The 22,644-nt window shown below is 41.9% G+C and overlaps 1 protein-coding gene across 1 annotated transcript; it reads left to right on the top strand.

Moving 5' to 3' along the window:
* Positions 1-17,133: 17,133 nt before the first annotated feature.
* LOC120695217 (HSP-interacting protein-like) lies at positions 17,134-20,450 on the top strand. Its single transcript, XM_039978512.1, has 2 exons — positions 17,134-19,606; positions 20,293-20,450. The coding sequence occupies exons 1-2, from the start codon at positions 17,134-17,136 to the stop codon at positions 20,448-20,450; spliced, it is 2,631 nt and encodes an 876-aa protein (XP_039834446.1).
* The last annotated feature ends 2,194 nt before the right edge of the window (positions 20,451-22,644 follow it).

Genomic DNA, 22,644 nt, shown 5'->3' with positions numbered 1-22,644 from the left:
AGAGGCAGGAAACCTCTCGACTTTTACCGTACCTAGTTAGCATGGCAGCTAGTCGATAAAAAGATCCGGGTATCAAACATAGGTACCTAGGGATCATGCACCTAAGGTTTTCGATCAACTCCTAGAAAACGTAAATGCACAATAAAAATATTACAACATATACAAAAATAGTAAGATGAATATAATGCGTAAAATAATGGGATTATGCACCGGGGCTTGCCTTCTTGGGCACTGTTGAAAAATAGCCTTGGGCTCTTCCGAACATTGGTTCGGGTCTTGATCCAAGTCAGTATAATTACGAGAGACACTCTCCGGAGTGATAGTATTCGCGGGCACCAATTCGTAATCACCGTCGAGTAGATTTACCGTTTCTATATGCATGCAGAAATGATATTGTTACAACATGATATAAACATATTTCTTTCCTACACTATAAAGTTGTAGTCCAGTATACCATGTGTTTATTGTGGTGGTCTTAGTTAACTTTATTTTTCTGGGCAATCGTTTATAGAGTAGTTCTTAAATTCACTTTACTTCATAAAAGAGTTGTGTGGTTTGGTTTTCATTTTTATCATTAAAACATAGCATGCTTTCACTATTTCATAACAACAAATCTACTCATGAGCTAGTGATGAAAAATTTAAGTAGCACAGATCAGATACTCTAGCATCTATGGTATAGTTTTCAGCATCTAATCATAAAGCAATTAACCACAACAAAGCATGTAATTAGATTACTCTAGTTGCTTCACCTTTTTGTACAGAAAGTTTGACATGGGTTATGGTGCTACAAATTTTACGGTAGCATCTACAAAGAATCTACTCAGTACTGAAATTTTTCCAGATTTTATATACTTATACATCAGAGGTGATAAAATGAACAAATTTAGCAAACTATTAAATAAGATTAATTCTACAGAGAGTTATGCTAGGGTTATGGTTCTCAAATTTTTACCAGAGCCTAGCCATGGACTACAAATGCTTCAGTAAAATTTTCAGGCATTATGTCTAGAATATGAATTACTCATGCATTAAACTATATATGAACATGCATATTCATTTGGACTTTAATATGACCAGTACAGCATGTAAAACATTTACCATAGCTAGTTCTCAATCTAGCTAGTAACATATCCAAAGATGAAGAACAGATATGACAGATTGCTTCCAGAACAAAAATAGCAAAACTAAACATGATATCTCAAGCATGGATTATAACTATAAGAATATTCAGTAAATGGTGCTCAAACTTTGCAGGCATGTTTATATGACTAAAACAAAGTTTTAGAAATAAACCTAGATTTTTCTAAGCACAGGAACTATATATACTAAATAAAGCCTACTTATCAAGCATTAACTCAAATATATAGTTAGACTGATCTAAAATTTCTCAAACTTTCGAAACAGTAATTTTTAGTAACATTCATTCAAGGAAAAGGTTTCATACACAGAGCCTCATTATTTCTACCAGCATAAATTCATGAGCAATACTAGTAGATTTAGGAATCTTGACCATTTGAGCAAGCAAAAGATTTCAAACAGAGCTCATATTTTTACCAGGCTCTTCTAACAGTACTAAGTTCAACATATCCAAAAATCAAGCATAGTTACTGAACCAAACTCCTAGAACATTTAGAGTCTATTTAATCTAACATTTTTCCTATATTAAAATGTAGAAGATTCTGAACATGTTTATGTAACAAAACTCGTAGATCTTATTTCAAGGATTCCAGAACATTTTAGTTTGCATTTTCCTGATTTTTATACGATTTTCTAGGCATTTTTGAAGTTTGCTGTTTTGAAGTTTGCTGTTTTGAAGTTTAAGCACATTTTGCAGATTAGTCCCTGGAGGTTTTGGTTCTTCTCAAATGAGGTCCCTGGCTGGGATTCAGAGCAGGGGAGGGAAGGGCGCGCCGATTTCCGCCGAGCTACCTCGCCGTCGGCGTGGGCTTGGTGGGGGAGGGGCACAAGGGTGCTGAGGCAAACCTAGGAAGCCACTCGGTGGGGTGCGGGCCGGTCAGAGGCGGCCTCTCCACGCGGAGCAGGAACGGCGGTGACGGTGAGCGGCGGCGGCGGTGCTCCGGTGGGCGAGCAAGGACATAACTGGGCTGAGGAGCTTTGTTGGGAGGTGGTGAAACTCGTTAGCTAGTCGATTTGAGAGGAGGGAGGCCCGAGCTAGGAACTCCACTGCGAGCTAGGGGAGACGGCGGCCATGGGGTCCGGCGACCGTCCTGGGCGATTCTGGCGGGCCTGGGCGGAGAGGGATGGGTCAGGGAGGTGCAGTACGGGGTCGAGGAGGCCGTGCGCAGCATGTATTGGAGAATGTGGGGCGTCCGGGTGGTACCACGGTGAGCCGAGCTCACCGGAGTTGGGAATGGCAGGCGCATGCTGTCCGCGCGTGCAGGGGAGCCCTACCCCTTTTATAGGTGCAGGCAGAGGGAGGAGAGCGAACTGGGGAGAGCGAGCTGGGGGAGGGCGATCGGGATGGAGTGGGCGCATGGCCAGGGAACGGCGAGGGCCGTCGACGTCGTGGCGAGCAGGGCGCGCGCGGGGGTGCGTGGCAGCTCGACGCCGAGCCAGGGAGAAGCGGGCTGGGGGAGCTCGTGCTGGGGGAGGTGCAGAGCTAGTAGGGCGCGGCGCGTGGCCGGCCAGGTGGCGCCGGCTGCGTACGGCGCCGCCGGTGGGCGTGGTGCAGGGAAAACAGAGGAGGGAGGAGCGAGATGCAGGCAGGGGCAAATTCGTAAATAGATCAAAGTTCCAAAACCCATCTCTGTAATTTCAAATTTTCTCCCTCTTATGGCCCTCAAATGAAAAAGTGTTGAATACCACTTTTTCTCAGTTTTTCGAGATCTACAACTTTCGCGTTAGGAACTTTTTCATTCGAGCAATGGTTTGAGAGTTATTTAATTATTTCAAAAACTGCCATTTAAAGTACTTATCATTTCATGTGAATTTTGGCACTTTTACTCCTAGGCTTCAACTAGACTTTTGTTTAACACGACATGGTGAATATGCCTATTCATTTTCATAGGCTTCTTTGCATTGGTTTGAAGTTATTTTAACTTCCTTAACACTAGAAATAGAACTCTTGTTGATTTGATTTATTTAAATTTTGAATTAGCAAAAAGTCTTTTTAAATTAAACTATGTGCTCCAAAAATATGGGTGTGTCTTTATTCTACATTTTTGTGACCAGTTGAGCATGAAAGTTCAGGAATATTAAAGGAACAAGTTTTATATCCACACATGTCAAGTCAAGTTTAAAAAGGTACTAATTATTGTTTTTCAAACACATTGCACTCAAACACATGCACACATACATTTACACACAAGTTTGCAAGAACTAGACATAGGATTCTTATTTAAGTTTTCTTAGCTCATTTGTGTGTGAAGTTATGTTAATTGACCGGTTTTGGTTAAACTGACACCAGAGGTGTCACAGCCTACACCCTTAAAAAGAATCTCGTCCCGAGATTCAGGTGAATAAACTAAGTGTGGCAAGTGTGTGTGTATCTTTGGGGTGGTGAAACCAGAAGGTACACATGATCACCAACTTCGAGTTCCAAGGGTTTTTTTCTTTTTATCAATATAACTCTTTTGGTTAAAGTGTGTGGCTCGAAGATTTGCTTGTATTATCCATATTTGTTTACTCTGCCTTGATTACCAAGTCTGGTCCAAATATTTAGTGGTCTTCGGTTTGTGACAAACTCAGTGGAGTTTGACACCTTTGATCATACGATGCTTTAATTCGTGCCATTTTCAAGCTTGCTTGATAGCTGGGTGAGAACTCTGTTAAGAATGGGCAATTGTCTTCGTGGTTGTCATAATGAATTATGTAAGATCTTAGCATGTCTTTTAAGATTCGGTCCACTTTTCAGTTTGGCCGTCGGTTCGAGGATGATAAGCTGAACTTCGGATCAGTTTGGTGACAGGAGAAGATTGCAAGGGATTTCCCCAAAAAGCGTGCTAGGAGTTGAGCATCATTATTGGAATTAAATGTATGTGGTGCGATATGTAGACCACAATTTGATCAAGTTGAATACCGGCACACTTCTTGGTAGTATGAATAGTGTGTAATTGAAGAAAAGGTGTTGGTTGTCGATAATGATCCATATGGAATTAGGCCTTGGGGAGGTGCTTGGCAAACCAATCATGAAATCCATAATCAGCAAAAGTTGGAGTGTAACGGGTATTTATAAGTGGTCTCGGTATAGCATTATGAGATATACTTAGCGAGAAATTTGCCTAGGGTCTTGATATACTTCGTTAATACCCAAGTGATTGGAAAGCTTTGGAAGGGGTGACCTATCAAGAACTGGTTTTCAGAGATAATGATTCATTTTATCCACTATGGAGATTCAAACGATAAAATTATATCCTTATCGTAGTAAAACATTTAGGCTTCTCCATTATTAAGAAGAGCTTGTGCTTGACGATTTTCTCAGGACAGATTCTGGGTAGTTGATAGAATTGATCATAACTGAGGAATCCAAGGTCAAACAATTCTCAAATTTTTACTGGGGGTGCCTAAGATAATTTTGATCATTTCCTCTAGTCAACTCCAACTCAGAAACAGAGCTTAAGATAGTCAAATCCTTAAGTGTTTGCCTAAAGGTTGACCCAGATTTCAGACTGAACAGAGGGCAAGTATTTTGACTATAAGTACCAAATATAATGACTAAAAATTCTCAAAATTTTACAGTATCTTCTATACTCAGTTATCTACAACCTTCATGTTGAACGTTTTCTTAGGAAAAGCGTTTAATTGGGTCGAAAAATTTCATGTGGCCAGACTGCTACAAGTTGACAGGATCATAGGGGTTTACCAAAAGACTGAATTTTGAGGGTTACAATTCTTCAAAAATTTCAAAATTTTACAGAAGTAAGGAGATTTGTTTTAATACATTTTTTTCCACAGGCTCAACTTATTTTGAGGTAGTTGATCAGGTCAAAAAAAATTGGGTTTCTCTTCTGTACCTGCCGGTCCACTTATATCTAACAGCTTTCTAGTATGGAGATCTTATTCTTCGGCAGCAGCAAACTTTTCTCAAGACATTCTTGTGCAAGGTGGATTTTATTCGATTGAGTTGGTACTTGATTCGAGAGAGATGCACCATTGTTCAAAGTCGTGACGTATTGTGGAAATACCAACATATCATTTTTTTCTGGTGTATTGTGGCAATGCAGATATGTGGTTAAATGAGTTAAAGCACCCATGGGAGTTAAGTTTGTGTCGATGTAATATACGGATACAACGACCCATACTCCTAAGAAATATGCACACGGATTGGTGCATTTGTCCTGAGGTAAGCTAGTGGATGTGCGGTTCATGGTGTGATGGTACACATGGTTTATGCACATAATGTGGTACACACAAGTGTGCTGAGTATGTGCGTGGGCATGCGCTGCACATGTTGCAATGCAGTGTACTGACCAAGAAAGTGATGCAAGTTCTTTATATTTCTGTTGACCTGAATTTAGAAATCAAATCAACACATTACTCATCCTTGATATGCTAACTAGAGAGCCAGGTGAGTTGGAAATAGGGAAGGTATGATGGGTACCATCATGAATTTCTTCAAGAGTGGTGAAATTGATCCTTCCTAGTTCGACCTGATCCACCTGTTTCTTACGCTCATCACACAATCTTTTGCGCATGCTTTTATTTGTTTGGCTAGAACCTTGCTCCTGATTTTGCTGTGTGGCTTGAGGGCATCTTCGAGCAAAGTGGGTAGGACTTCTATAGATGAAACAACGGTTCGTCTCACTCGGACCACTGTGATGTTTGCATCGTAAGGATGTCATCACTGGCATATCTACTGAACCATTCTCGGGTATAGTGCACCTAGCTGGGTCCATGGTTTCACGGACAGGCGAGCGAGTTCTTGCTCTTAAGACTGTGTTGGCAGCAATAGCATTGCGGGTTTGCCTTTTACCACGGGGAACGAATTTTGTGCATGTAATTTCCCATCCAGTCAAGTCCATATTGCTTGAGCCATGCTTGGGGGTCAGACACTTTACTTGGTCATCCTTATGTTTCATCGGAAGTTGTGATGGCGGCATTAGGGAGTCCGAGTGAACATCCTTTATTTCTTATGTCTCTTCCTGGAGCTCTTGATAATCTACAACTGGAGATTGGTGGACCTTGTGCCCATCTAGTTGAAAGTGTTGTTGCTGCAAAAAATGAGAAATCGCTTGTTGTCCCTGAACAAGTTGTCGAAGCAACTCATTTTGGGTGGCAAGTAATTCCTCAAGGCCGGGTGGTGGTGGCTGCGATCCGCTACCACTGGCACCGAAATTATCTAGAGTACTATGGGTTGCTCTCACCATCTGAAATATATGAGTTCAAGCATCAGCGATATGATTCGTATAGCTTCCAAGATGCTATGAACAAGTGTGCAACACAGAAGAACACAACAAATGTTGTGTAACCAGTTTGTGCAGCGTTAGTCGTAACAAAGAAATTCGTAACTTTCTTTTGGTTAATCGACACTTTCTGAAATTTTGACAGCAACTAAATAATTTCACGTGCTACAACTTTGGTAGTCAACTCAGAATCCAATTCTAAGAGTAAGATGGTCGAAAAATTCCATTACTTCACCTCTAGTTTTCTAGACAGAGTCTCGGTATTTAGGGCATAACTCCTGCTATATATATCCAATGAAGTTGAAATTTTGTAGGCATGTAGCTTAGGATGTTTGGAGCAACTTTGGTATTCAACCCCAAGGCTTGAACAATGGTTAAAATGGTTGAAATATTCAGTCCTTGCTTCTCTATTCTGGCTGTTTTTCAGCAGGCCGGGCGATAGTGTTTCGCCTATAGCTTGAAGTATACTAGCTTCATGGATTTGAAAATTTGTGAGAACCTAGATTATGAAATTTGTGACCACTTGGTTATTCAACTCACATTAAAGAAGAGTCATCTACAAGGGTGAAAATTTTAGCAATATCCCGTAGGATATAAATTGGACAATGAGAGTTCGATTGTACTAGAGGTAACATTATAATTTCATAACTCTAGATTTAGGTATTCAAAAATTTTCCAATTTTTCCAGTGAATTCCTAAGATAAGTGTGCACAATTTTTCTAGTCAAGGCTAGGTCTAGATCAAACCCTATGATGGTCTTTTTCTTAAAAGTCTTCCTTACTGTATGTCCAGAAAATTCAGCGAACAGAGAGCTAGTGTTTTCTTCACCAAAGACAATCTACTTGGTAAAAAAATTCTCAAAATATTACAGAAGATGCCTAAGATAATGATGAACACTTCATCTAGTCAACACTAAGGCCAGTTCAGATCCTAACAAGGTGAAATGCTCAAGGTTTGGAAGTGATGTGAAACCAGCAAACAGATTGTCCAGAGAAAGAGTAATTTGACCATATCTACCAAACCACTTGACAAAGATAATTCACAATTTTACAGTGAGTTCTTCATCAAGTTACCTACGACTTTCGTGTTGAACAATTTTTCAGATAAGCATCTTAAGGTGGTCGAAAAATTTAGTTTAGGCAGACTACTCCGAGTGGACAGATTTGCAGAAGGTTATTATAAATTTAAAAACACTAAGGTGGGAAGCTTCAAAAATTCTCATATTTTTACAGAAGCTTGGAATTTTACGTAGCTACATTTCATATTACAGACCAAACTCATTTTGAGATAATCTTCATATTTTCAAAATTCGAGGAATCCAGAATTCCAGATTTTTACAGATTACCTAGATGATCCTTAATGATGGATTTGTAACCTTTTTTATTGGGATTTCTTTTAAACATTTCTTTGCTGATGATTTGAGGATGAATGCAGGACCTATCCATCCTCACCAAGGAAAAGAATTGCCAAGTAACATTGGTCTTACGTGGTTAGCTTCGGTGGCATACATAATACGTCTCTCGCTATATAGCTACTCGATATAGATATCTGGCCTAGGATTCGATTTCGAGTTAGCGTACCTGCAGAAGATTTACAGTATATAAAATGAACCTTTCGTGTCAGCACTCACGAAAGTGTTCCCATACATTACCGATCACTATAGAACCAGCATCCATACAATTACCATCGTATGGACAACGTTAAGCATACGTTATTGAAACAACGTATTGACTGAGTACCGTCTTTGACGGGGAATTGAATTCCAACTTCGAACCATTACTCCCCATATAATCAACCAAAGTTGGTATATGGGCAGCACCTCAAGTAGGCCACTGCTTGAGCTCCAGCGTTCGGCTCGCATCACCGACGGGAAGGTCAGACTCCCTCAGCTGACTGAGTAAGCATACCTTCGCGGCGACGAAGTAGTTGCAGAATTTAAATTACGGAATTTAAATACTAAAAAGTAAAGTGCTGGAAGTTAGCCATACAACATAAGCCACCTGATTATACCCATAAGATCCCCTAGGGCTTTACGTTCTAGACTTGTCCTTGGAGATCCTAAACTCTTTCAAAGACTTAAGTAGTTTTTAAGTCAAGTTTTAAGTTTGTTGTTAGAAAACAAGGTTGTCATCTCTGGTAGGCTGTCTGCGAGCTCTGATGCCAGCTGTGGCGGAACCACCCAAAACTACTGGGCCCGGGTGCACTGATCTTTGTTGCTAAGCAACTCTGACCCAAATTGGCACGCACCGGTAGTTCCTCGAGTGAAGCCTCGATTAAAGCCACGCTATTCAAGGATCGCACAGACAACACTCACACGAAGGTGAGCCCAGAGATTACAACACAGAACATTTCATACATCTCAGAGTTTGCAGCGGAAAGGAAATTTGTTACAAACCATGTTCAGAGTAGCAAAGTACTACAGAAGTCTGAACTACACAAATTATTCATGTCTTATTATTGCAGCGGAAGGAGTAAACGACTACTAGCAAAAAGTGTGACGCATCGATAAAGCCCGTACGAAAGCATCACCCAGCGGGAGGGTGGTCAGCACCAGCTGAAGGGCCATCCCACTCAACAGACCAGCCCGGAGGAAAGGTACACGGCCAAGTAAGACTCACGAACATGTCTTCAAAGTTAGTACCTGAAAAACAGTGCCACAAGCAAGGCTGAGTATACTAATACTCAGCAAGACTGACTCGTCACCGGATATAACATAGTCCGATAACTAGATATGCAAGGCTTTTTGGTTAGTGGGGTTTGTTTTGCCAAAAACGCCACTAAGAGTTAATCCTTATTTTCAGATTTTAACTTAGCCATCTTCTAGTTAGATTAACCGTTCTAAATTTGCATCTAACTCTACGCAAACATGGTAGAGCAACCATTTAATCAACCAGCAGTATTATCATCATCATGTTCCACTTGTTACTCTGTGTGACCAAAACCATTATGCAATCTCATGCCGTGAGAGGCGGACGATTCCGAATCGAATTTCAACCTGGCCAGGGGAACCTAGACCACACGTATGGGAACCAAGTCACCCACACAACTTTCCCCCTTTCTTTCTAGTCCGTGGATCCGGCACACCCTCCCCGACTACAGAGCCCAACGTCTCTGCACCCGTACGTCCGGACAAAAAAAAACCTACTTCTACCCGGAGGGTGCGAGATCGTTCCACTCACTGGTCCAATCAGGTACTTAAGCTTACCGATTACCATATTTCTCGGCATGTGGCTAGTACTTTCAAACGTTTAACGAAATGAGCCACACACTGCGACCTTAGCCATTTTTTACTACACCAGCGGGGTATCACAACTACACAACCCCGCCCGTTGTCCTTATATTTCAGTAGGAATTAAAGTCAGTAAAATTCCTATTTGCTCACGAGAGGCAGGAAACCTCTCGACTTTTACCGTACCTAGTTAGCATGGCAGCTAGTCGATAAAAAGATCCGGGTATCAAACATAGGTACCTAGGGATCATGCACCTAAGGTTTTCGATCAACTCCTAGAAAATGTAAATGCACAATAAAAATATTACAACATATACAAAAATAGTAAGATGAATATAATGCGTAAAATAATGGGACTATGCACTGGGGCTTGCCTTCTTGGGCACTGTTCAAAAGTAGCCTTGGGCTATTCCGAACATTGGTATGGGTCTTGATTCAAGTCAGTATAATTACGAGAGACACTCTCCGGAGTGATAGTATTTGCGGGCACCAATTCGTAATCACCGTCGAGTAGATTTAGGAATCTTGACCATTTGAGCAAGCAAAAGATTTCAAACAGAGCTCATATTTTTACCAGGCTCTTCTAACAGTACTAAGTTCAACATATCCAAAAATCAAGCATAGTTACTGAACCAAACTCCTAGAACATTTAGAGTCTATTTAATCTAACCTTTTTCCTATATTAAAATGTAGACAGATTCTGAACATGTTTATGTAACAAAACTCGTAGATCTTGTTTCAAGGATTCCAGAACATTTTAGTTTGCATTTTTCTGATTTTTATATGATTTTTTTGGAATTTTTGAAGTTTGCTGTTTTGAAGTTTAAGCACATTTTGCAGATTAGTCCCTGGAGGTTTTGGTTCTTCTCAAACGAGGTCCCTGGCTAGGATTCAGAGCAGGGGACGGAAGGGCGCGCCGAGCTCCCTCGCCGTCGGCGTGGGCTAGGTGGGGGAGGGGCACAAGGGGGCTGAGGCAAACCTAGGAAGCCACTCGGTGGGGTGCGGGCCGGTCAGAGGCGGCCTCTCCACGCGGAGCAGGAACGGCGGCGACGGTGAGCGGCGGCGGCGGTGCTCCGGTGGGTGAGCAGGGACATAACTGGGCTGAGGAGCTTTGTTGGGAGGTGGTGAAACTCGTTGGCTAGTCGATTTGAGAGGAGGGAGGCCCGAGCTAGGAGCTCCACTGCGAGCTAGGGGAGACGGCGGCCATGGGGTCCGGCGACCGTCCTGGGCGATTCCGGCGGGCCTGGGCAGAGAGGGATGGGTCGGGGAGGTGCAGTACGGGGTCGAGGAGGCCGTGCGCAGCATGTATTGGAGAATGTGGGGCGGAGGGGGTGGTACCACGGTGAGCCGAGCTCACCGGAGTTGGGAATGGTAGGCACATGCTGTCCGCGCGTGCAGGGGAGCCCTACCCCCTTTTATAGGCGCAGGCAGAGGGAGGAGAGCGAACTGGGGAGAGCGAGTTGGGGGAGGGCGATCGGGATGGAGTGGGCGCATGGCCAGGGAACGGCGAGGGCCATCGACGTCGTGGCGAGCAGGGCGCGCGCGGGGGTGCGTGGCAGCTCGACGCCGAGCTAGGGAGAAGCGGGCTGGGGGAGCTCGTGTTGGGGGAGGTGCAGAGCTAGTAGGGCGCGGCGCGTGGCCGGCTAGGTGGCGCCGGCTGCGTACGGCGCCGCCGGTGGGCGTGGTGCAGGGAAAACCGAGGAGGGAGGAGAGAGATGCAGGCAGGGGCAAATTCGTAAATTGATCAAAGTTCCAAAACCCATCTCTGTAATTTCAAATTTTCTCCCTCTTATGGCCCTCAAATGAAAAAGTGTTGAATACCACTTTTTCTCAGTTTTTCGAGATCTACAACTTTCGTGTTAGGAACTTTTTCATTAGAGCAATGGTTTGAGAGTTATTTAATTATTTCAAAAACTGCCATTTAAAGTACTTATCATTTCATGTGAATTTTGGCACTTTTACTCCTAGGCTTCAACTAGACTTTTGTTTAACACGACATGGTGAATATGCCTATTCATTTTCATAGGCTTCTTTGCATTGGTTTGAAGTTATTTTAACTTCCTTAACACTAGAAATAGAACTCTTGTTGATTTGATTTGTTTAAATTTTGAATTAGCAAAAAGTCTTTTTAAATTAAACTATGTGCTCCAAAAATATGGGTGTGTCTTTATTCTAAATTTTTGTGACCAGTTGAGCATGAAAGTTCAGGAATATTAAAGGAACAAGTTTTATATCCACACATGTCAAGTCAAGTTTAAAAAGGTACCAATTATTGTTTTTCAAACACAATGCACTCAAACACATACACACATACATTTACACACAAGTTTGCAAGAACTAGACATAGGATTCTTATTTAAGTTTTCTTAGCTCATTTGTGTGTGAAGTTATGTTAATTGACTGGTTTTGGTTAAACTGACACCAGAGGTGTCACAAAGTTCATCAACATAGACGGACTTCAACAAATCCGTCCATGATCCTTATAGTGACTGCAAGATGGTAAACAATCAACTCCTATAAAGCTCGCGAGTGACAGGCAATCACTCGACTTTTATGGGTCCTATTAGCATAGTATCTAGTCGAACTCGGTTTCTAGTGTTCAAACTATAGGTAACTAAGATTATGCATCTAAGGTTTTCATTCAACTCCAACAACTTAAATGCACAAGTAAATAAAAATGATAAGATGCATAATTTGAAATAATAGGATTATGCTCCTTGGCTTGCCTGTAGAAATGTCTGTAGGGTCAGTGAATTTTGGGTCTTCCGAATCAAAGTTCGGAGCTTCTGTTTTTGGGGTTTGCAAATAGGCCCTTGGCCGTAATCAGGGCTGGGGAGAGGTTTGACCGGCCAAATCCGGTGACGACGATCACCGGCAGCGAGGGCCAAGGGGTCAGGGAGGCTCAGCGGGGCATGGCGCACCTGTAGGTGTGCTTGGGAGCTAGCAGAGGTGGCCGGAGGGAGGAGTGCGACGGCGGTCAGAGGTGGCGACCGGAGTTGGAGGGGAAGGGCGGTGGGGTTTAGCTGGAATTGGAGAGTGTCGGGGCAATTTATAGTCCGAAGAGGAGGAGATGAGCATGAGAGAGCATTTCTGGAGAGGATAGGTGCGTCCAGGGAAAGAATCCGGTGGCAGCGAGGTAGAACCGCGGCGGGCTGGCGAGGTGGTGCGATGGGGAAACCTCGGGGTGGCGTGGCACGGACATTTGGTGACCAGCAAAGGCGGTGCTAGTAGCGGCGGAGCTTGTGCTTGACGCGTGGAGGAGGGGGTGGTTTGGGAAGGCATTTCCAGCAGCGTCCGAGTTCGCCGGAGTAGCAAAACAGGGGCGGCGATCTGGTGGAGTGGTGTGGAGAGCGGGGAGGGAACCAGCGAGGGGAGAGGTGGGGCCATGAGGAAGAGGGCAGGCCAGGTGGCAGTCCAGAGGCGGCGGCGGTGGCGGCCTGCGCAGCTCTGGCGAGGCTGGAGCTTGAAGGAGATTGAGGACTCATTTGTAAATATAAAAAAGTTTAAGGACTCGACTGAAAACTAAAATTTGCCACTCATCTAGGGCTCAAATGAAAAAGTGTCCAAAATGAAAGTTGTTCATTTTTTAAGATCTACAACTTTCATGTTGTGCAAATTTTTAGTAGATCAAAGGATTTTGAAGTATTTTAAAAAGTTTGAAAGAGTTTGATTTAATAAAGGAAAAACACTTTTTGATTGTAAATTCACATCAGGTTTGGGCTGAAATGCAATAAAGCTGCAAAGTAATGATTACTAGCATATTTGCAAGAAGGCCCTTCACAATTTTGAAAATACTCCCTAAATTAAAACTTTTTGCAAAAAGGGGCTAGTAATTTTGCGTAATTACACATATGCCCTTAATTTGCACTGAAAGTTTTTAACTATCAAACAAGGATAAGCACACAAAATGCACACAAAACCTTATGTTCTAATAGCTAGACACCTGAAGTGTCCCAAACGGCCCAATTGCCTCCGTCCGGCCATGGCCATGGCCATTGGCCATGGCAAGCGTGGGGCTAGCCGGGGTACCCACTGACCTGTTGGCCCCGGTGGTGAGCCCCTATTTAGGGTTTAGGGTTTACAAAATCCATTTCAACGAGTTTGTAAAATTGATATCAATTTGTAGAAAAATCTAAAAAATGCAAACTCAAACTTAGGATTTTAGGATTGGCCTTTAGGATTATTACTTCACAGGTTCTTTTAGGATTTTAAAAGGAGGGACTCCTTGGTATTTAAAAAATGCAACTCAAGTTTGAAATTAAAATAGGAAACTTGTAAAATTGATATAAATTTGTAAAAAAATCCTAAAAATGTAAAATAAAATGGTTTGAACTCCTTGGAATAAGTTCTACAACTTTGTCAACATGACCATGGACATTTCTCAGAAATTTTGAACCTTAGATTTAAATCTAGATTAAATGACACATAAATGTTCTAGGTGTTCTTGAGCTATACATAGATTCAGGACATGAAATTGTTACAATAGGTTTATAATGATTGAGGACATGAAATGGTTACAATTTTGTACTTCAATATTCTCTTTTGTACTTTGCTTATAATCTAAGTTAGTGATTAATTAAAGTTGAAAATATGATGAGTCCTCGATTTGATTATAAGAAAGAATCTGCGATGTCTCCATTCTTTCTTTCTCTCATTCGCAAGAGACAAATACGTAGACACATACATAGAGAGACAAAAGAGTGAGTGATAATGTCGACATTGTAGATTCTTTTTCGTAACAAAGTTCAAGGATATGGGAGTAATTGTGAATATGTAAGAAAACTGAAGAGGGTGAAAAAAATAATTGTGAGACAACGTATTTATTTTTAATACAAATTTTGTAGTATGAATGAATTATTTTGACACTCTATGATGTACATCAAAGAATAAACAAAGCCGCCACGTGGCTGGCCGGCCTCACTCTATTTTTTTAGAGTTAGAAATATTTTATACCATGAATATATAAATGATCTCTTTGATTCTACATTTTCCTTATACTCTTTTGTACTTTTCATATATTCTGTTGTTCAAAGCTTCCAATGGCGGCCAAGCCTACTGAAGAATGGCGCAACTCGAGTCCGGTTAAAATTGATGATGGTGGTTTGTCGTCTGACCAGAGCACCTCGTATGAGGAGGTGGTGGTAACACCGCCTAAGGAAAAGGCACACCATACTGTAGAATACGAAGATCCAACCTATACTCCAATGGTGGATCAACCTTCCACACAAAATTATCACACCCTAGCACGGCCGCAAGCAGATGATGAGGATCGTGTAAGTAAATAACTAATACAACGGTAGCATATGATGAGGACCTTCGCCCTTAAATATGAAACTAATGCGAGCTCTTGTCCTCGACAAGTGCTAGTGGTGCCTATGTGTTTAGAGTACCTTGAATAGACGTCACCACCGGAGGGGTCTGGATCCAGTCCCATCCCAAGCAGATTAGCCAAAATGGCAAGTGCCAATAGTAGTGACAAGAAGAGGGGCCAACACGGGAAGCACAAGGTTCACAACACAGTGCATGCCATACATGAGCTAGATAGGGCCACATAGAGAGCCCGCTAGAACAGTGTTCCGGCGCTCGATTTGACTCGGGAAAAGGTCCGGGAGGGAGAGGAGAACACGGGCAAATTGATGGTGGGGCCGAGACGGCGAGTTCGAATGGCAGAGGGGGTGTTCGGCAGCAAGGGGTGGATGGGGTCGCCGGTGAGCAATCCCCGAGGCAAGAATGCGCAAAATAAGACGAGAAGCAGCCAGAGATGTTCCCCACAATGATGCAAAACTCCGTTGGCGGTCAAGAGCGATGAGGGTGTGGCAGAGCGGGAGATCGACAGCACGGCGGAGCTCAGCAAGCAAGGGAAGGGAGAAAGGAGATTTGGCGGGCTCGGGTGCTGTTTATATAGGACATTGGAGAGGAGCGGAGCTGCTAGTGGCTGAGGAAGGGGCGGCGAGCTCAGTGGTGACCGGCCGTCAGGGTCACTGATGGCGAGCGACTGTTATCAGCGGGAGAGGAAACGGAAGGGGAGGTGAGGGGGCTGTGGCGCCATAATGATGGCATTCAAGGTGGGCCGTGGTGAAGAGGTAGGCAAGTGTGCACAGGGAGGCAGCTGGTCGGCGGCACGTGGCACAGAGAGGCTAGGTGACTGGAGGTTGGGGATGACCTCGACAGGTCGGCCTCGGCTGGCGGTGAGAGAGAGGGAGGGAGAGGTGAGTTGGGCCGTGGCAGGCTGTTGGGCTGGCTGGGCCGAGAGAATGGTGGGACGAGTGTAGGAAGTGAGGGAAAAGAGAAGGAGGTGGGCTTGGGCCATTTGGAGAAAAAGAGAAGAGAGGGAGGAAAGAGATGGGCCGGCTTGGAGAAGAAAATAGAAGAAAAAATAGCTTTTTCTTTTTACAAAGCACAAGGATCAATTGAATAATATTATTTTGAATTCAAACAAAATTTGATTTTGGGTGTTACATTCAGGGAGAATGTGAGATGGAAATATTATCCCTAAGTTTTCAGTTTCTCAAAATAAAAAACATAAATATATATATCACTTATTTCTCTTAGTAGGTAAACCATCTAGATCTAACTAAATGAATGATCACGGTTACTTTGAAGTACCGTAGCAAAGCCCTAACATGTCGCATCACCTCTATGTGCCATGTCAATGGACTTGGTATTTGTAGCTCCTATATGTCTGGTCTTCACACCTGAGATCACTTATTGTTGCAAAACCTGCAATTACAGTTCAGTAACCAAGCTACATTTATATTCGCATTTCTGGGAGAAAAGGAGAAGGAAAACTAAAGGATGTTTGAGTGCTTTGCGCCCATGGTGCATTGAGATGATGATTAAGCCGAAACAATAAACACCTCTTACTCTTCGGAAATTAAACCTATTGTTAGAAAGTGCTAAAATTAGCCACCATGGATTTCCATGCCCACAAAGTATGCTTTTGCCCCATAGTTCTAACGACTTGGAACTTTTTGCCATCAAACAATAATGCCCACACATTTTTCCCTTTAGAGGCAACCCAAAAAAAGGAAACATGAATGGTCATGGCTAGATGCCACCCTGATGATGTCCAAAAAGTGTGTGGCTTCCCTTGTGCTCAACCACACCCTTCCCCTGCTCCATTGCCGTAGCATGCTTCCTCATGCCTTGCTTTGTCATTTTCCCCATTCCTTTTTGCAGACCCTTAGTTTTGTTTTCTTCTCAAATTTTGGACAACACCCACCAATTTTCCGTCTATTTTATGTATCATTCTTTACAGTGTATCCTCGATGGAATTGCCCGGGTAGGCTAAGCTTCCCATTTGAATGGGAAAGAGGAAGGTGCGAATACTTGTTGCCCAGTCTCTCCCATATCTCCTATCTCAATTTCTTTATTGTTCCTGCTGCAAATTTATCTAAATAAAAGAGAGGGTTACAATGTATCCTGATTTCTGAAGAAGAGAACAAGCGTCAAAGACAAGTTTCAAGTTTATATCATCGGAACCAACCATTTACTTGGCAATACGCAAGATAGTGGAGTGGAGGCTGGCATAATTCGAGGTATGGGGATGACACCAAAGAAGAAGAAACTAAGTGAATCCGGATCAAAGAGTAACATCGGAAGCCCAAAGGTTTTCAGTAGGAGCAACTCAAGGACCAGCGGATGCAGCGGTGAACAGAGTCCACAAGCAGCAGTGGACGAGGATGATGCTGTCTTCATCGGGCTGGCTTTCGAATTGAAGGAGGAGGGGACGAGGCTATTCCAGAAAAGGGACTATGAGGGGGCAGCATTCAAGTTTGACAAAGCGGTCAAGCTCTTGCCAGAGGGCCATAATGATATCGCCTTCCTGCACTGTAATATTGCAGCATGTTACATGCACATGAATCCGGAGGAGTACCATCATGCAATTGACGAATGCAATTCAGCATTAGAGGCATCACCAAAGTATACAAAGGCATTATTGAAAAGGGCACGGTGTTTCGAAGCATTGGATAGGCTAGATCTAGCTTGTGTGGATGTGGAAAATGTTCTGAGCTTAGAACCAAACAATGTGACAGCGTTGGAACTCCATGAGAGCATTAGAGATGTGATGCAGCTGAACGTTTTATTGGACAAACAGGTTGCATCGGCAGATGAACCAGCGATCAACATTGTAAAAGAGAGGATACAGAGGAGGGTGTCCCGAAAATTTAGAAATTCTATAGTCGAGGAAGAGGTGTGGGAGATGATTCAAGATGAAGAGGATCATGAGAATATTGAGGATGACGACAAAGCAGATAGCAGTGAAGAGAACCATAAAGGGAATGATTTAACCCAGGATGGAAATGACGCTGGCAAGATGCAGGAGACGCATGACCAGGACAAGCATGAAAAGCATCTAGAAGAGACCAAAAGCAGGAATGGCCATTACAGGCCAGGTGTGACTAATGAAGGGCAGCAACAACAGCATTCTTCAAGGGTTATGGAAGAAATGAACCCAAAACAGAGGTATGGCCAAGACAACCATGAAAAGCATCTCAAAGAAATACTGGTGAAAGGCATTCAGCTTGAAAAGGGTAAACATATCACACAGAATCAAATGAGCAGTGTGGGAAGGCATAAAAAGCATTTTGAGGTTGGTAGTCATAGCAAGCAAGAGAAGTATACAGAAGAAAAATATGAGAGGTACACCAATGGCAACCAAGGGAAACACTATTTGGAGGAAAAGTATGAGAGGTATATGCCAGAAAAGCCAATTACCATCAAAACAGCAAATCATGGTAGAGACAAGCATGCAAAGTATACTAAAGAGAATCACGAAGATGTTAGAGAAGGGGTGAAGAAGAAATTTAAGTTCGTTCATGGAGATGACATACGGATTGTTTTAATTCCAGAAAATTGTAGTCTATTACAAGTAATGGACATAGCTCGGTATAAGTACAACCCGCACCTCAAGTCATTTCTTCTGAAATTTATGGACAAAGAGGGTGACTTGGTGACAATTACATCAACCGAAGATTTAAGGTGGGTTGAGGATCTCTATCCACAAGTACCAGTTCGGTTGCATATAAAAGAGGTTAGTCCTGAGCGCGAGATTACTAGGGATCTGATCATGCCAATGTCCTCATTTGCGGCACGAGAACAGAATCACTATAGCACCTCTGAGTGTGGAAGCTCAAGGAAGGAAGATGAAAGGAACTCTTGCTCTGATGACTGGATGGTGCAGTTTGCTCTCCTATTCAAGAACCACGCTGGATTCGATTCTGATGCATGTGTTGATCTTCGTGATCTTGGTATACGACTTTACTATGAGGCAATGGAAGACATCATCACAAGTGAAGAAGCACAGGAAATATTTCAAGTTGCAGAAGCGAAGTTTCAGGAAATGGCAGCTCTAGCATTGTTCAATTGGGGCAATGTCCACATGTCCCGTGCAAGGAAGCGATTAATTTTATCTGAAGATGCTTCGAAAGAGTCAATACTTGCCCAAATCAAGTCTGCATATGATTGGGCATGCACTGAATATGTCAAAGCTGGAAAGAAATTTGAAGATTCTGTAGATGTGAAGCCAGATTTTTATGAAGGTCTTATTGCACTCGGACAGCAACAGTTTGAGCAAGCAAAGCTTTCTTGGCGTTATGCTCATACATGTAAAGTAGAAATGGGAACTGAAGTATTAGAACTTTTCAATCATGCTGAAGACAACATGGAAAAGGGGATGGAGATGTGGGAAGGAATAGAATATTTGCGAGTAAAAGGGCTTGCTAAATCAAGGAAGGGGAAGTTAGTAGCGGATAAACTAGGTTTGAGTGAGCAGGGAAAGGATTTATCACCAGATGAAGCCTTTAAACAAGCCTCAAACATGCGCTCACAGCTAAACATTTCATGGGGTACAATTCTTTATGAACGCTCAGTAGTAGAATTCAAGTTAGGACTTTCTAGCTGGGAAGAAAGTCTACAAGAAGCCATTGAAAAATTTAAGGTCGGAGGCGCTTCTGTAGCAGATATCAGTGTGATGGTAAAGAACCACTGTGTGAATGGGAACAATCAAGAAGGTACGACATCCATTTGTGCCTTCTCATGTGCAATTATTTTCTTGCTGTATTACATTATCTACCCTCGACCATGTATATGTATGAGTTATGCTAATATAGTAATATTTTAGGAATCAAAAATAGGATGGGAGATGATCATGTCAGTACTACCACTTTTAGTGCTCTATTTCTTCAATCTATTTCATTGAATATTGTATATCGGCACTGGCCTTAACTAACAAATTGAATCTTTGAAAAGTTGTACAAGTACAGATGAAATGACTACCTGATATTTAAAGTATAGGGCTAGCATGGTACATTCTCTTTTCCTGTATGTAAAGACAAATATGTTAGCCAGGAAAAAACAAATTATATATGATTTATCCTTGTTAGGATGTAACTTGCTACTAGCAAAGACAATCAATCTTATCACTGGTAAGCTATGCCCTATGATAAAAACATGTGACACAATTCGTGATATGCTACATTCTAGAACTAACTGCTGTATGACATGAAAACTATTTATGATGGAAATTATTCAGATTCTATGTGTAATTCACTCATGCTATACTACAAACTGCAACTACTCAAAAAAACTGCAATCAGTTTCGAAGCCACCTTTTGCCAGGATGATAGAGTGCTATATCCTCTTAGTTAGGTTTACAGGTATGTTTTTAATGCAAGTGATTTTTTTCTCTATTATACAGGATTAAGCTTCAACATTGATGAGATAGTTCAAGCATGGAATGAAATGTACGATGCTAAAAAGTTAAAAAATGGTAGTTATTCTTTCCGTCTGGAACCTATATTTCGAAGGAGGCCTTCAAAGCTGCATAATATACTAGAGCACATACACTATACGTGAGCATTTAGCAAACATTGGACTTGGATGCTGTACAAATGGATAAGAATGTTGATACTTATTTTCGTGTGCAACAGGTAGATTTATTCTTCATCAACATGTACTTTTTGCGCTTATTCCTGAATATTAATATGGAGACCTTTCTTATACCACTGTTCACCAATTTTCTTGCTTGGCAACCCAAAGCTAATACGTCTGTATGGGCTGTTAAGAGGCCTGCCCTGGATATTTATGAGTGTTCAAAATTTGACTTGTTGGGCTGGTCACTTGGACAATTAGTTAAAATATCCTTGGTATTTCTCACCTTAACCAAATAATTTGACCTGGCTTGTTACTGTCTTCCCAAAATGCCTGCTACTACCCCATCTCCAATGTCACTGCCCTATTCTGCTCGTCCATTACCTGAATCTTGAGGAAAAGAGAAAAGGAACAAAAGTTGATCAAAATTTTTGTTGAAACATAAGATTGTAAAGTGAACATCAATACGAAATTAATTTAACTAATGGCATCAACATTTAGAGTATGATACAAAATACCAGTATTAAACAATTCCAAAATGGGGCGAAGATAATGTTGTCTTGTTTTCATGGTTGATGATTAGTTCTGATGAGCAATAATTATTCCAGTGTTATAAAGTCTATGTTTTTTCGCACACATAGTATGCTGTTATAGGCACAGTTAACTGGGACAAGGAGCCAAGAAAACTGCTTAACAACAAGAAGAAACTAAACCTGACAATCTTCTCCCCTTTACACCCAATCCTACCAAATTAATAAAAACTGATCTGTTTCACAGAAATTTATCCCAAACTCATCTTTAACTTAGCTAACAAAATGGAAAACCAACTAAACAAATCCCCGTCGAGGACCTTGCTTGAGTAGTGCGGGTGCCCATAATATTAGTTACGTTGGAAGTTTTCTTGTATAAGTTTGATTTCCCTGGACATATATATCATTTTTTTATTCATTTGATTCATCTCTTGTTTCAAGATACCATTCTGTAATACATCAATAAATCAAAAATGGTTTCAATATGTGTTTGCAGACTGTAACAAATTGGACCTATGCTCAGATCTTTCCAACTGGAGCCAAAAAGGTTATAATCGCAATGCACTTTATAGAGTTAATAAGAAGATAGTTATCAATTGTTACGCCTATTGCACCTGTACAAATGCCCCAAGTTTGTATTTTAGAAAAATAGAACAAACTCAGCTGAATTGTACCTTTTGTAGATGAGACTCAAGAGTGAAATGTTCAGAGTCGTGGGTTCTCTGAATGATACAACTCTTTCTAACTAGTTTCACAATTTGCAGATTTACAGGTGATCAATACATCACTATCGTATTTTTTTCTTATGCATTATATGTCATTCATTGTGTCACTGACTTTTGGGTGCAAACCCATCATGATCATGTCAGTACCAAAGTGACGGATTTAATAGAAGTGCAACTGCACATAATGAATTATTAATTCCATCCAACTTTACTGGTGGTAGAAGCTACCACGATGCGAACTGAACAAATGGTGAAGGTATGGGAAGAGATAACGAATTAGAGGTTGAGAAACATTGGCTGGACAACGTTCATCTCTATCTGCATATTATGACATTTGCAACTTGTTCATTAATTTAAAATATTAAAAGAAAAATGATATATTAAATGCTTATCAAAGCTACTCAATAACTTGATGAGTAATCTTCATGTCCGTTGAGGTTTTTCTTATGGCCAAGGCAGTAGTGCAAGTAAAATATAGTGCACAATTGTAAATTAACTATGTTGATTTCATAGGAGGATGGAGAAAAATATAGTGGGATTTGATTTATAATCTTGGTCACTCTTCATTAGCCACACTTGCTTGTATAAATATTTTCTTACGTTTGTGATTCAGACTGGTGAGAGAGGCAAATTGGGAAATAGTCAGCATAGTCCAAGTTATATATTTGCTAACCACGTAGTCAGCATAGTATCACATATCTGAATCGGCTGGGCTGTCCAATCAAGCTATAAACACGGCTGGTAAAGGCTAGCGTGCAAAATTCTCTACTCCTAGAGCCACTCGCGTTGCATAGGACGGGCGACTCGGGCGGACCTCCCCCTCGCACCGAGACCCCCCCCCCCCCACCACTGCCTCTGGCCCCTGCTTCTCACTCTAGTAGATCTACTACTTTGTTAGGGTTATACAATATTTTCCCTTTCCTG

The sequence above is a fragment of the Panicum virgatum genome, chromosome 2K (assembly GCF_016808335.1).
Source record: "Panicum virgatum strain AP13 chromosome 2K, P.virgatum_v5, whole genome shotgun sequence".
NCBI classification, from domain to species: domain Eukaryota; kingdom Viridiplantae; phylum Streptophyta; class Magnoliopsida; order Poales; family Poaceae; genus Panicum; species Panicum virgatum.
The sequence above is the reverse complement of the archived record's forward strand: the minus strand, read 5'-3'. Positions and strand labels throughout refer to the sequence as shown.

Bases quoted from the DNA above. Each gene is read 5' to 3' on its own strand.
- LOC120695217 (XM_039978512.1), top strand. From the start codon at position 17,134: ATGGGGATGACACCAAAGAAGAAGAAACTAAGTGAATCCGGATCAAAG. The intron at 19,607-20,292 runs GTACGACATCCA...TCTATTATACAG, and splicing joins GAATGGGAACAATCAAGAAG to GATTAAGCTTCAACATTGAT.